A 13,737-nucleotide genomic window follows, 5' to 3' on the forward strand; every position below is an offset into this window, starting at 1 on the left:
ACTACAACCCTCTGCCTCCTGGGTCCAAGCAATTCTCATGCCTGAGCCTCCTGAGTAGCTGGAATTACAGGCATGAGCCACCATACCTGGCTAATTTGTTTGTATTTTCAGTAGAGACAGGGTTTCACCACATTGGCCAGGGTGGTCTTGAACTCTTGCCCTCAGGTGATCCGCCCATCTCAGCCTCCCAAAGTGCTGGGATTACAGCAGTGAGCGCCCAGTGGAACACAGGATTTAAATGCAAAAGTTTCAAATGGCTTTTTCAGAGATGAACCAAAACCAATGAAAATGGTATGTGAAGAAATATTTTAAGTTTCAGATATAAAGCTAAGAATTTTCACCATCTAAAAATTCAATACTTAGTTCATTGTACAATTAATTTCTAATACTACCAAATTCCAAAAAAGTTTTAAAACAAACCTTTTAACAGCATCCTTCTTCTGAATATCTATAATATCCCACCACTTTGAAAGGTAAGAGATCTCAGACCAAATAAACTTCCTCCGTGAGTCTTCTTTCAGCTTTAGGACCATGTTATTAAAAATATACTGAGTCTTGTCTCTAAAGTAGTCATTGAAAGTCTTCAACCAACCTAAATCAAGACACAAATATACCACAAAGGTCTGATTCGTATGGCTGATTTCAACTCAGTCACATTCCACTGCATTACTTTGGACATCCTTTGAAGTTTCATTCATAGACATATTTTTAAATTTAATAGGTGTTTTCAATTAATGAAACTCCATTTTAGTTGTCATGAGACTCAGAAACCCACTAATATTAAAACAATGAAAACACTCTGAAAACTGCACAAATTCAGATATAAATGAGAAAAATAAGATAGATGACCAAAGGCCAAAAAGCAGTTACTTATATCTAACAATTACAGCATCTAATTCAATTTTTTATCTGTAGTTTAAGGAATTTTTTTTGAATTTTAAAAATCCAAACAGTGTTAACAAGTTGGCAGTACTGTTCTCAAAATATAGGATCCAAATTTTATCCTCTCATACCACATCTAAAATTCTTCACCCATTAAATAAGTTAAACTAAGAAAAAAGAGATCGCAAATATATACTATACCTAAAAGCTTACAGCAGACCAATAAGGTAATTACAGCATAAATATGAATACTGAGAAGTAGAATTCTGCAAAATACAGACATTTGTTCCCAAAAGCTGTTCATTTTTCAATTCCTTAGAAGCACAAAGTAACACTAATCAAACAACAAATGTGAACGCATAATAGGTAAAATTTTTCAAAAAGAGAATTATAGATGTTGACAGCTGTTTTTTCCTATATTTTCCAAATATCCTGGAAATTTTATCTAAAGTTAATTGCAATTTGGCTATAAGAAACATAAAATTTTTTAACACCAACAGGTCCAAACATAGCGCCACAAGGCAGACTACTAAGATGGCCAAGCAAAAGCATATGCAGCCACCTAATTGCACCTACTGGTGGCAGGCCAAGTAGACTCCCTAAAAAATAACCCGTACCCATCTAAAAAATCTTATAGGGAGTTTCTATGTATCCCGGCTGAACTATTGGTCTATTGTTTCCAAACTTACCTGTGAGAGATTTAAAAATAAGGGGGTCCAAATGGCTGTTTCTTATCTGTATATAGTTAAATTAACATGTAAACTGTATTTGCTGGCAAAAAAAATAATAAAAAACAAAAGCCTGCCAGGGCAGAGAAGACAAAACTATTCTGACAATGTGAATATGAGCTTTTGAAAAGAGCACTGCAGCTACGACTTATTTGTTCCTCTTGCTTTAATTGAAATCTACTCATTCACCCTACAATTATTTACTGAGCACCTATAATGTGGCAAGTATGAAGCTACGGGACCAAACAGAAATACACTGTCAAATAGTCTTTATAGGACTTTCTTGATCTGGGGCACTTTTAACCTGGTTTGACACCGAAGAACACTTCCTGGATACTTCAGTTTTTTCCACATTTAACTAAAAAAGCCTGTGTCTATTTTTAAAACCTCATAAAGATATTTCATGAAATAGTGGTCTGCAAAGAATCCCACCTAGCTTCACCAAAGTACTAACCTGGAGCACTGCCCCCAGAGCACTGAGCCAGGATCCACCTCTGGATTCCCAGGGAATAGCCCAGAAAACTCAACCAACTCTTAAACAGGATGCCCTAACTCCCGGATGACCATACCAACACCACCAAGTTAAAAAACATCAAGTGCTCAGAACTGATATCACAATCAGTCTTTAATTGCCCTTTCCCACATCTGTACAATTAAACTAAGTAAAGGGGAAATAAAAAATATTCTGAACACCTAATTTGTAAAGCAGACAATTAAAACACTTACATAAACTGCTCCACATTTTAAACATATATTGGTTACCCAAAATTTCAGTTTGCACTGAATTCACTCTATGCCCTTGTTATGGACAGATCTGTGTCATATGCTGAAGTCTCACAACCTCAGAAGGTGACTGTATTTGGAGACAGGTCTTTAAAGAGGTAATTAAGATAAAATGAGGTCATGAAGATAGGCCCTAATCCTATATGACTATTGATGTACTTATAAGAAAAGGAGATTAGAACATAGATACACAAGGAAGACCATGCAAAAACACAAGGAGAAAACAGCCATCAACAAGCCAAGGAGAAATGACCTCAAAAGAAACCAACTCTGCCAACACCTTGATCTTGGACACTAGACTCCAGAACTGTGAAAAAACAAATTTCTGTTGTTTAAGCCACTTAGTCTGGTACTTTGCTATGGCAGCCCTAGCAAACTTATTCAGTCCTAGAACAAATCAGCATCATTACCATCCAAGAAATAAAGATTGCAATGTGGGAAGAATTTATTTTATCAAATACCAACATAATATTTAACTGAACATACTCCATCTACCTACTTATTGCAAAACTGAGCTAAATTCAAATGTACGTAAGTAAATCTATTTCTGTACCATGCTTTTATTATACACGTGCAACAAAGACCATGTAAATGAAATGGTTCTGTTAGAATTATCATCTTTAAGATATCACATAATACCTTTTACCTAAATTTTAAGGTTCAAACTAATTCCTAATTATCTGGCTACTAGATAAAGAACTATAAATAGTGAAATGCCTCCAAATTAATTTGATAATAAAACTCCAGTAATCTAGCATAAAAGGCAAATTTTTAAGGGTTAGTCTTTATGAAGATTGATAAGTAAAAGTTTTTTTGTGTGTTTTTTATTAAGCACAACTATTTTCAACAGTTATAATCTGTGATGAACTAAGGCCATTTCAAAAGAGTTTATCATGGGAGTTTTCATAGAGGAATCACAGTGACTGATTAGTCCATTTTGCCTTCAACACTTCATTCACCCTTCAACAATCGTAAGAAAAATATGGTAAAGACATTCACGTGAGCCAAAATACAAGCTCAGAGATGTCAACCTGAAAGCCTTCCATAAAACTCATACTAATATCACCACCATACAGCATAATTAATGAAGAATGAACTGAAAGATAGCCTCTTGCAGCTTTCGGTACTGAGTAATATAACAGTAAATTAGCTTTTATTGTTCTTATACAATAGAGTAATCAAGTATTCCCTTTTACACTGAATTGGTTCTTTCGTTTTCAAAATTACTGTAAAAACTACAATTGTATATTAACATGAGACCAACCAAAAATATAGTATTTTACAAAAAGTGGTAGGGGATGAATTTTCATGACATAAAATTATATTCCTACCTCTAGATTTAATAATCTTAGGACACTGAGTTGCAAACTGATTTACTTAAGTGGTCAATTCACAGCTTTTTTCTTTCTGTTGAATATACTTGAAAATTGAACCAGGGCTAGAACAGCATTAAGAATAACTTTCAATTTATTCTTTTCCATTCTAACACTATTACCACCCATAAAAAAGCTAATAGCTATTTTAAATAAGTGGGGAAATATTTAAAACAAAGAGTGCATAATTACAAGTTCCACAAAGCAGGCATAAACCCAAATTCGATAGCACTATTTAATTTTTTTTTTTAAGTTCTAAAATAAAAAACAGCTAATAAAGCTGGAAACTCTATTGCCTATATTCAATGTCCATGAACAATTAAGTACCTAGTAACTGTTCACAGACAAATCACAATTTATTTTTTAAATTTTGAGCTCTCAGCCATAGGTTGGAAATCTAGAGACTACGTGGAGTTCTGATGCTCTTCAGAAACATTTAGTTTTATTTGGTTCAAGGGCATACAGTAAGTACCACCATGAGGACCTGGGCAAGAGGCACCTGGCCCTGAGCCCTTGATTCTAAAAGGACCTCCCTATTCTTCTGACTACACCCCTTTCAATTGGATAAATCCACAGGACAAACTGACCCAGAGCCTGCCCTGCCCTTCTGAATACCAGGGTCCAGAAATCTGTCTAAACAGCCCCAAACTGGAAGCCTACTGGGACTCTTGCAAGTCTTTCCCCATCAGGGCACTTTACCCTAACAAATGGGAACCTCTCTAGCCTAAACAGTGGCCAAGAGGTTGTAGTCTGTAGGGGTGTAGACCCGGCACCAGGATCTCTTCAGGCAACGTCCTTCCTGGTTTGGCACAGGGCCAGGCCGGGGAGGAGAAGGCAGTTGGCCTGCCCCACAGGCTGGCTCTCCGCATACACACCACCACATTCCAGTGGGGAACCAGAGCTACAGCAATCTAAACCTACATTTGGTCTTCTAGATCACTGAGCTACTTCTCCAGGCAAGAGGAGAAGACCTATTTTTCTTTAGTAATTTATTACTTTGATTTATAACTTTTAAATGTTTAAACACAGGGTATGTGGGCCTCTGTGTACTTTGCCCCAGATCCTGCAAATTTTAGAAGCAGGCCTGAGCACACACTGCCACTCAAACTTAATCTAGTATGTTTAATATGCAAACATATAAAAGCAAGAGTTCAGTAAGTACTTGATACGATGAATGAAAGGTATAGCCAAAAGGTCTGGGGAAAAAGTACAAATGCAAATTTATTACTTCAACTAGAAATGAAACTAAAGATAAAATGATACAACACTATTAGCTTTAATATGTTTCCTCTCTGTTCTGATACCTAACAATCATTGTCCAATATTTTTAAGTTTCCAAAATATTTACATTTTAAGAGGATCTGTCAGCCCTAAGATGATTAAAACACCCATCCCTAAGAAGGCACCCCGCTCCACAAAGTACTGTTACACTGCTATGGTTTTAATTGCTATAATGATTTTTTTCTTTTATTTTTATTTTTATTAATAATGGCTTTTAAAGTATATTAATTCCACTCAAAAGTTAAATAAGCACCAACCTTCAGGAAAACATGAAAAGTTTTTGAAAAAAAAAATTACATCTAGATAAATAATACCTTGGTAATAAACAATTAACACATGCAACTTAAGCCTTAAGACTTTTTTCCATTTCAATGTGATAAATATTCTCAAATTTTAAAATAAAGTTCATTAAAAACAGAAATATCCTTTGTTCTAATAATTTACTCTTTTTTAAATTTTAGATTCAAGAGGTATATTTGCAGGTTTGTTCCGTGGTATATTGCATGATGTTAAGGTTCGGGCTTCTATTGATCCCATCACCCAAACAGTGAACACAGTACCCAACAGGTAGTTTTTCAGTCATCTCCCTCTTCCCTCTCTCCCTCCTTTCAGAATCCTCAGTGTCTATTGTTCTCATCTAGCAATTAAGTTATTTTCTATGAACAAATGACAAACAGGTTTCTTCCATCACTCGGTAATCCTTCAATATTCAACTGCAACTTCTAGTCATATACTTAAAGGGTAACATACAATCTTAAATGGTATTACTATTACTCAAATATGCTGCTGATTAATTTTAATTCCAACATTTCTATTATAAGTTAAGTTTGCTTTTCCTCCCTGATAAACTGTGAAAGAGTTTTAATTAACGTTCTGATTTATTCATTCAAAAACGTACCTTGCATCTAATAAGGGCAAAGCAATAAAGCAAAGCTAAATGAAAACAGATTCTACAGTGAAAATATGAACAAAATGCCATGGAAATAAATGGTAAAGTCTTACCAAAAGAAAAGAAGAAAGATTCTTAGATTAGTCATCATCTGGAGACAGAAAAAGGGTGGTAGTTCCAAATAGAGGGAAGAGCATATGGAAAAGACAGGAAGTTGAGTATGGCTGCATTGCAGGGTACATGATGCAAACATGGTGAGAAATAAATATAAAAATAGAAGTGGGAGACAGATTATTGAAAACCTTCTAAACCATTACTGTTTCTTACAGAGAACTTTGGAGGGAGGACGTGAGGGTTTTCTGACCTGTGCTTTCAAAAATAACTGTACTAAGAGTGTGAAGACTAAAAAGGCAAAGTAGAAGCAGAGAAACAGAAAATGAGACCACTGCAAAATTCTGTAAAAAATGGTTATGGACTGCAGTGGAAATAAACAGAGGGAAATAAGAGGTCAATGAGACAAAATGAAGAGAACTTAGTAATCAACTAAGTTTCCAAGAGAGGGTAAGCAGACAGTCACAGATGAAGTTAAGGATTCCAGAGACCTATGAGATTTGGAAAACCTAGAAACCTGCTGATGCCTCTAAATGATTTTGAACGCAGGTTTCCAAAATAATCTAACCTGTTTTTCCCAGTTGATTCAGCGTCATTTAATAGTTTTCTAAGCATATCAGCTTTAATTCAATGAAGNCCCCAACAGAGTTTGGTTATTTGAAATAATGAGAAAACTGTCTAAAATATGAGAGACACTGTGAGAAGGAAAAGGGACCTTCTTTGGTGGGTTACTCTCAGGGTACATGAAGGGGCTACTTAGCTTTAGACAAATACTGGGCAAATTATCACAGTTTCTAAAAGAAACCAACTTAAAGGCTGGAAAATATTGCCAGGTGTGGTGGCTCAAGTCTGTAATCCCAGCACTTTGGGAGGCCAAGGCAGATGGATCACTTGAGGTCAAGAGTTCAAGACCAGCCTGGCCAATATGGTGAAACGCCGTCTCTACTAAAAATACAAAAAAAATTAGCTGGGCACTGTGGCGTGTGCCTGTAATCCCAGCTACTCAGGTGGCTGAGGCAGGAGAACTGCTTGAACCTGGGAGGCAGAGGTTGCAGTGAACCGAGATCACGCCACTGCACTCCAGTCTGGGCAACAGAGCAAGACTCCATCTCAAAAAACAAAACAAAACAAAACAAAAGCTAGAAAATATTGCTTGTAAATCACTTTCTAATTGTAGAAAATGTAGTAATGAGGAAAACCACTCACCATTTCATGTACTAATGTAGTACTTAAGGACAGAGACATTCATTTCAATAAAGACAAACCAGAAAAATCAGAAGGAAAAGGATAGGAGATAGTGCAGTGAGATGTCCACTTTTGCAAGACAGTTGAAAAAAATCTTTTTTATGATTAATAACACTAAACTAGTTGACATTTGGCTTGGAAATACTTAAAAGACTTTCCTCCTATATGCTCAGCCTGTGGTTTCAGAATTATCCACAAAAGGAATATATTAAAAACTGTTACATGTCCTGGTTCTGGAAAAAGATCACTTGATTTCAAACCTAGACCTGCCATGAACAGGTATCACTTATGCTCTCTCCTGCCACTTCTCCCACATCTATGAAGTGAGGGTAACTACAGGACTCTGTCATGAAGTTGCTGAAAGGAGTAATGGATGTGATATATGTAAAATGCCTAGAATAGTGCACAGAACATAATAATTCCCTACGTGCTAGTAATTATTTGTATTACCAGGGCACTGGAGAGTTTTGAAGCACCCAGGCTTGAAAGATAGACAAAGGTAACTGAAATTAGGAGAACGAGGAGCTATTTAATCTACATTTCTCAGCAGCTGCTTAACATATGTGCTCCTCAAAGAATAAAGACCAATGAGAGACCAAACCATCTATTCTTCCTCTAAAAAGGAATCTCAACACACATATTTTAGAGATCTCTAAAAACAGAATTCTAGATAGCCATATACAGCCATTTAACTCTTAAGTGCTACAATTTTCTTAACAATTAAGGTTGTCAGATAAAATGCAGAGTGAAGTTGAATTTGAATTTCTGATAAACAACAAATAAATGTTTAGTATAAGCATGCTGCATGTGATATTTGGGACACACACACACACACAAACTATTCATTGTTATTGAAAATTCAAGTTTAACTGAGTATTTTATATTTTTGTTTGCTAAATCTGACAACTCTATTAACAATCCTAAGTCTAGATAAATGTGTTGAATTGGCTAATGCCTACAACACAAGAAGAAAAGGAATAGAATAATTTTAACTAAATAAAGTATCTTAAGAGGCAATAAAAAGATGTAAATGGAAAAAACACAGATTTTACAATCAGGCAATCCTGAGCTTCAATTCACCAACCTCTGAGAATGTATAATTAAATTAACTGACTTTGAACAAATTACTATACCCTAACTTAGCCTCGCTGCCCTCACCTATTAAATGTGGCTTAATTTACCACTTTTCAGGGTTAAAGAATTACACAAAGGAAAAAGTAACAAAGACCTGTCACTCACCTGATGCGGGACAGGCAATAAATGCCAGATCTCAGTCGTTCCTCATACTAAAAATTTTAGCTCCAGAAACTAAAATTTCCAATCATGGCAGTCAAAACCAAAAAATCCACTTTATCCTGCAGTGGCTATACCAAATAAAGTACTCCCCGAACAGTGTTCACATACAACTTCTCCTTCTGATGATGACCATCTCATTCTGATCAGCAAAGTTCCGTTAGCAACCAGACTTCTAAGTCTCGACCACCTTTCATCGAGTTTGTCCAACCTGCGGCCCACGGGCTGCATGTGGCCCAGGAAGGCTTTGAATGAGCCTCAACATGAATTTGTAAACTTTCTTAAAATATTATGAAATTTTTTTGCGATTTTATTTTTTAGCTCATCACCTATTGTTAGTGTTAGTGTATTTTATGTGTGGCCCAAGACAATTCTTCTTCCAATGTGGCCCAGGGAAGCCAAAAAATTGGACACCCCGATAGAGACATTAGCCAACTATGGCTGACCAGAACTATTTTCAAATTCTAACTATACTTGGAAATATTTGAAAATATTACACTGATTTCCTCATGTTTTTATTCTTTTTTTTACAAACTTTTTTTAAAGGATACATAATTATCATAATACTAAATGCAAACATCTGTTTCTTAATTTTATACACAAAAAAAGCTGAAAAGTCCTAATCACCCTCTGAGTCAATAAAAAATTCTGCAAAAGAATTGCAAATGCACAAAAGAAAATTATTTTCCAGTGTAACTCTTGGGCCTAGGTCTTCCTACTATTTTAGAGTCATACCACAAGGGGGATTATTTTCTAATGTTCATTTCACAAATTGCCTAACTAACAATATGCTGTCCAACCTTCCATTTAGTATACCTTATCTTCTCTCCACACACTGTGATTTCTTTGAAGTAAAATTAACCAAATAGTTCAGCAGTTTAACTAGTGGGAAGCAAAGAATTAAGATTGTAGATACAAAAGTGCTGTAATTGTGTTTTAATCAGCTTATTAAATACGACATGAACATGTATCAATCAACTAACATTTAATTTCATGGTCTACGATTCAAAACTTTCAAAAGCATAACAGTACAAAGTTATCAGCATTTACTTCACAATTCTTTTCCAATTCGGTTTGTACTCATGTAAAACACTTAAATATTTTATGACAATTGTTACATGTTTTCACAGACTAACATAATTTGGAACTTTATTAAGATACCAACATATTGTGAAATTTACCTTTTCTTGAGAGATATTACCAACTCAGTCCAAAAAGAAAGATATCTATATATAGAAAAACACAGCAACATAAATTCACAAAGTTGGGGAACTAAATACAACAATTTTTTAAAAATCTATTTCAAATATTTCTATCCCCAATAGACAAAAATCCACCAATGAAACAAACTACTAAGTTACAGCTTGTTTTAAATTGTGCTGCAGAAAATGCAAACAAATCTCTCTATAAATCTCATTTAGAAAGAACACTTCCTAACCTCACGTTCATTTAGGAGTATTATACAAAGATTTCCCATTATAGAGTCACATTTTGACTTGGAGCGTATATGAACACATCTTTCTCTTTTTCCTCTATTAAAAAGAATGGTTTTCATGATGTGAATAATTCAGGTTTTCACAGAATAATTTAGTTTGCCAATATTTTACTTTTGTTAAGGAATAGTGAAAATTATTAAGTCAGTGGATTCGTCTCTCTAGCATTTTGCTTGACAGCAAAAATCACTATAGTTTTAAAAGATTTGTTTCTGACAATTATTTTTTCCAAGTGGAGAAGGGTGTGAGAGTCAGGGTCATTAACATCTTTTACTAAGACAAAAAGATTCAGCAATAGTTACTAGGATACCGAAAGAGATTACAGTCAGGAATACTTATTAGGAATGTCTACTCAGAAGATGACCTACTAACTAAGGAGGAATAGTAATGCAAACAACAACAAAAAAAAGTCTAAAAATCAAGAGCAATCCCTGCCCTCAAAGAGCTTATTATGGCCTGTTTCTAGTATACAAAATTACAAAAGAGTAATTTAAATAAGTTTTTTGTTTGTTTGTTTGTTTTAGAGTAGAAATAAGTAGCCATCAGGAAGGAGGGAACTTAAAAGAAAAGCCTAGGCCAAGGAATAAGTCAAATGTTTCATCCTAGTTTGAAGAGTCAGATTCATTAGCTCATTAACTTATTTAGCCAAACTCTTAATGACTCAGTACTATGTGCCAGTTATGATTCTAGGCATTCCCAACACAGCAGTGAATAAAACAAAGTTCTAGCCCTTAATGAGCTAACATTCTAGTGAGCAGACCAAGTAAAAATGCTGTCAATGTTTACATCTGCGAAGACCTGCAAGCGTGGAGGTGTGTGTGTGTAGTATGAGTATGTGGCGGAGGGGCTTTGAGAAAGGTCAAAAAGGCCTTATTTTTTTGGCAATTATTCTATATGCCAAGTGTTCAGCTAGGCCATGAGGAAAGTGTGTTTAATAGGAAGCATATGTTCTTTGCCGCTAGAATTTACTTTAGTGGGAGATCCAGGTAAATTGTCAGGAAAGTATTCTGGTGCCCCTTGTTAGCTGTGTAACCTGGTAACACCTTCATCGTGAAGCATGGCACTAACCTTCATGGGTATGCACTAAATGTCTGTAAAACATCTGGCACTCTGCCTGGTAAACCATAGATTTTATTATTATAGTTAAAAGCCCATGTATGGAATAACAAGAAATGAGACTGGTGGGAATTAAAAATGGCAGAAAAAGGGACAGAATAAAGGTCTTTTTAAAAAATCAAGAAAAGGGAAGAAGTGGGCTTCATATGAGGAAGACTCACAAGACATACTTCGAAGTATATTTATAAGCCTACAAGGAAGATTATACTATGGAATCACATCACTCTCCCAATTAAGTAACAAGAATTAAACTAAATGTGACTGGCAGAAAGAGAAGACAGAACTAAAAATTTAGATATTACAAGTGGCTCTTTCACCATTTCACTCAATAATTGAATATTCAACAGTGATTATGAGATTTATAGAGGCAAAAAATCTGCAGTGCCAAAAGCTGTCTAGATCCTACATTAAGTGTGAGCACCTCACCTCACTGAGTGTAAGTCTAGTAATCAAAGATACCTGTTTTTCATATGCATCCCCTAAATGCAAATGTACTAACTAATCTGTACTCAAGTGAATAAATAGCAGAGAAATCTGGATTAGATGTAATTTTCATCACCTTTTATAATTACTTTATAACTAACCCTGGCTTAAGATGCTACTCCACCTGTATGATCTCCATTTTACAGATACACAAATCAATGTGCCCAAGGACACACAGGCAATACACAGCAGAGCCAAGATACCAGCCTCATTCTGCCTGGCTCCAAATCCCTGAAGTCTTTCCATGATGCCCAGCCTTCCCTGAGTTTGGATTTAAAAGGTACAGGCTAAGATTAAGGAGAAAGACAATCTAAAATATATATGAGGAAAACATAACACCAACAAGTATTTGTAGGAAAAGATAAAGACATTAAGATCAAAGATAGGGAAATCAAGTCAGAAGCTGATGTGTAGTAATTGCTCATCACAAATTTCCAGAATATTGATTTCATACACTTTACATGTCAGTGCATACTAAATATTGAAGTAGTCTAGAAATCCAAGCATTTCAATATCTAAGCTCACAGACTATATCTCACACCCAAAAGCAGCACACACACACACACAAAAAATGCTTCACTAAATCATGTGTCCAGACCTAAAGTAACATGTTTTATTGTCTTAGAAATAGAAAAATAGGAGTATCTGCCAATAAACTAATGGGGAAAAAATGTAAGTAGAAGATAAATGAATGTTGGAAGCAAAGAAAAAACCTTCAAATTATTAGGTTACTAGTGCTTCTAACAGTAATCATGAAATCAAGATATTAAGAAAAGTAACACACTCCTTCAAAATAAGTCTTTAGAAATACACCCCCCACCCAACCCCCACAAAAAAAAAATGCGGCAACAAAATTATCTGTGTCTGTGTACTCAAACGAACAAATATGTATATCAAATCCTATGTCCCATTATAATTGAAACAATTTCCCCTCATCTTGGTGGTTGAGGGGGGAGCAGGAGGGGGGGAAATCTATGGCCCCTATAAATAAACGCCATCATATGTAGTAACAATAATGACAGCAGCTACTGTTGTGCCATACATGATTCTTTCACTTTTCACCCTACTGAAACAGATACTATTATCCTTATTCTACCAGGGAAAAAACTTGGTCTCAGAGGGATAAAGTAACTTGCCTAAAGTTGCCTAACACTGATAAATACAGAGAGCTGAGACTCACATTCGTATGTGCCTGAAACCAATCAACACCAAGGTTCTTAAATCATTTAATACTGCTTCTCTATTTTAAAGATTCAAACTTTCCCATGAGTATTCTGCCTCTTCTAAAGGTAGACTTCATAGACATGAAATATTTCTCCCATGCAATATTTTACAAAAAGTTACTAAAATCAACAATCAGTCTCTTAAAAGTATATACAGTTTTTCTCCCAAAAGCAAGGCCTTCTTTTTTGTTTATTACCATTTCATATTGCACAGATACTATCCTTGAATGGCACATAAATTGATAAAATGAGAACACTAAAACATAATGACACATAAAAGGAATACATTAATGTTAAAAGTCAGAGAATAATGTCTCAAAAATTTGAGAAGTGGCCTCTACCGGACTCTCATTAAAAGACTCTAGGCCTAAAGGAACTTAATAACCTCCTGTTTTTTTTGAAGTGCAAATTTTACCTGGGTCGTTATGGGAATGAGGCACCACAAAGACTTGAAGGGGTTCAGTGTCCCATTCATTAGATTCATAAGTAATGTCAAATCCTTGCTTCCAAACTCCACCATCTGGATTGTCAAAAGAAATTAGACTGTAAACATCCAACATCTAAAAATGTAAAAGAAAAAAAATTAAAGTTTAACCATTATTAATTTAAATTTAATGTTGGCAAATACTTGCTCAAAATTATTCACTGCTATACTCTGCATATATATTTTATAAAATAAAACTATTTCTGTAGACATTAATTGAGGAGTTTAGAGTAGAAAATATTTCATCACCATTTAAAGGCTTGAAATGCTATTTGTGCTACAAAACTACCCTGATAAATAATCCTCTCCCATCTGCTTCTCATAAAAAATAAGTTTATTCTATTCTTCTTCCC

The 13,737-nt window shown here is 35.0% G+C and overlaps 1 protein-coding gene across 1 annotated transcript; it reads right to left on the bottom strand.

The window, feature by feature from the left end:
- Positions 1-354: 354 nt before the first annotated feature.
- LOC108521225 (alpha-mannosidase 2-like) lies at positions 355-13,473 on the bottom strand. The gene is made up of 2 exons (XM_017860932.1): positions 13,316-13,473; positions 355-592 (listed from the first exon to the last, which is right to left on the bottom strand). The coding sequence occupies exons 1-2, from the start codon at positions 13,458-13,460 to the stop codon at positions 360-362; spliced, it is 378 nt and encodes a 125-aa protein (XP_017716421.1). The 5' UTR covers positions 13,461-13,473; the 3' UTR covers positions 355-359.
- Positions 13,474-13,737: the final 264 nt, after the last annotated feature.

Source organism: Rhinopithecus bieti, unplaced genomic scaffold, assembly GCF_001698545.2.
Source record: "Rhinopithecus bieti isolate Rb0 unplaced genomic scaffold, ASM169854v2 scaffold_58955, whole genome shotgun sequence".
Taxonomy (NCBI): Eukaryota; Metazoa; Chordata; class Mammalia; order Primates; family Cercopithecidae; genus Rhinopithecus; species Rhinopithecus bieti.

Excerpts from the sequence above, each read along its gene's own strand:
- LOC108521225 (XM_017860932.1), bottom strand. The coding sequence starts at position 13,460 with ATGTTGGATGTTTACAGTCTAATTTCTTTTGACAATCCAGATGGTGGA. Across the intron at positions 593-13,315 it reads TCATTCCCATAACGACCCAG|GTTGGTTGAAGACTTTCAAT; the intron begins GTAAAATTTGCA and ends GTCTTGATTTAG.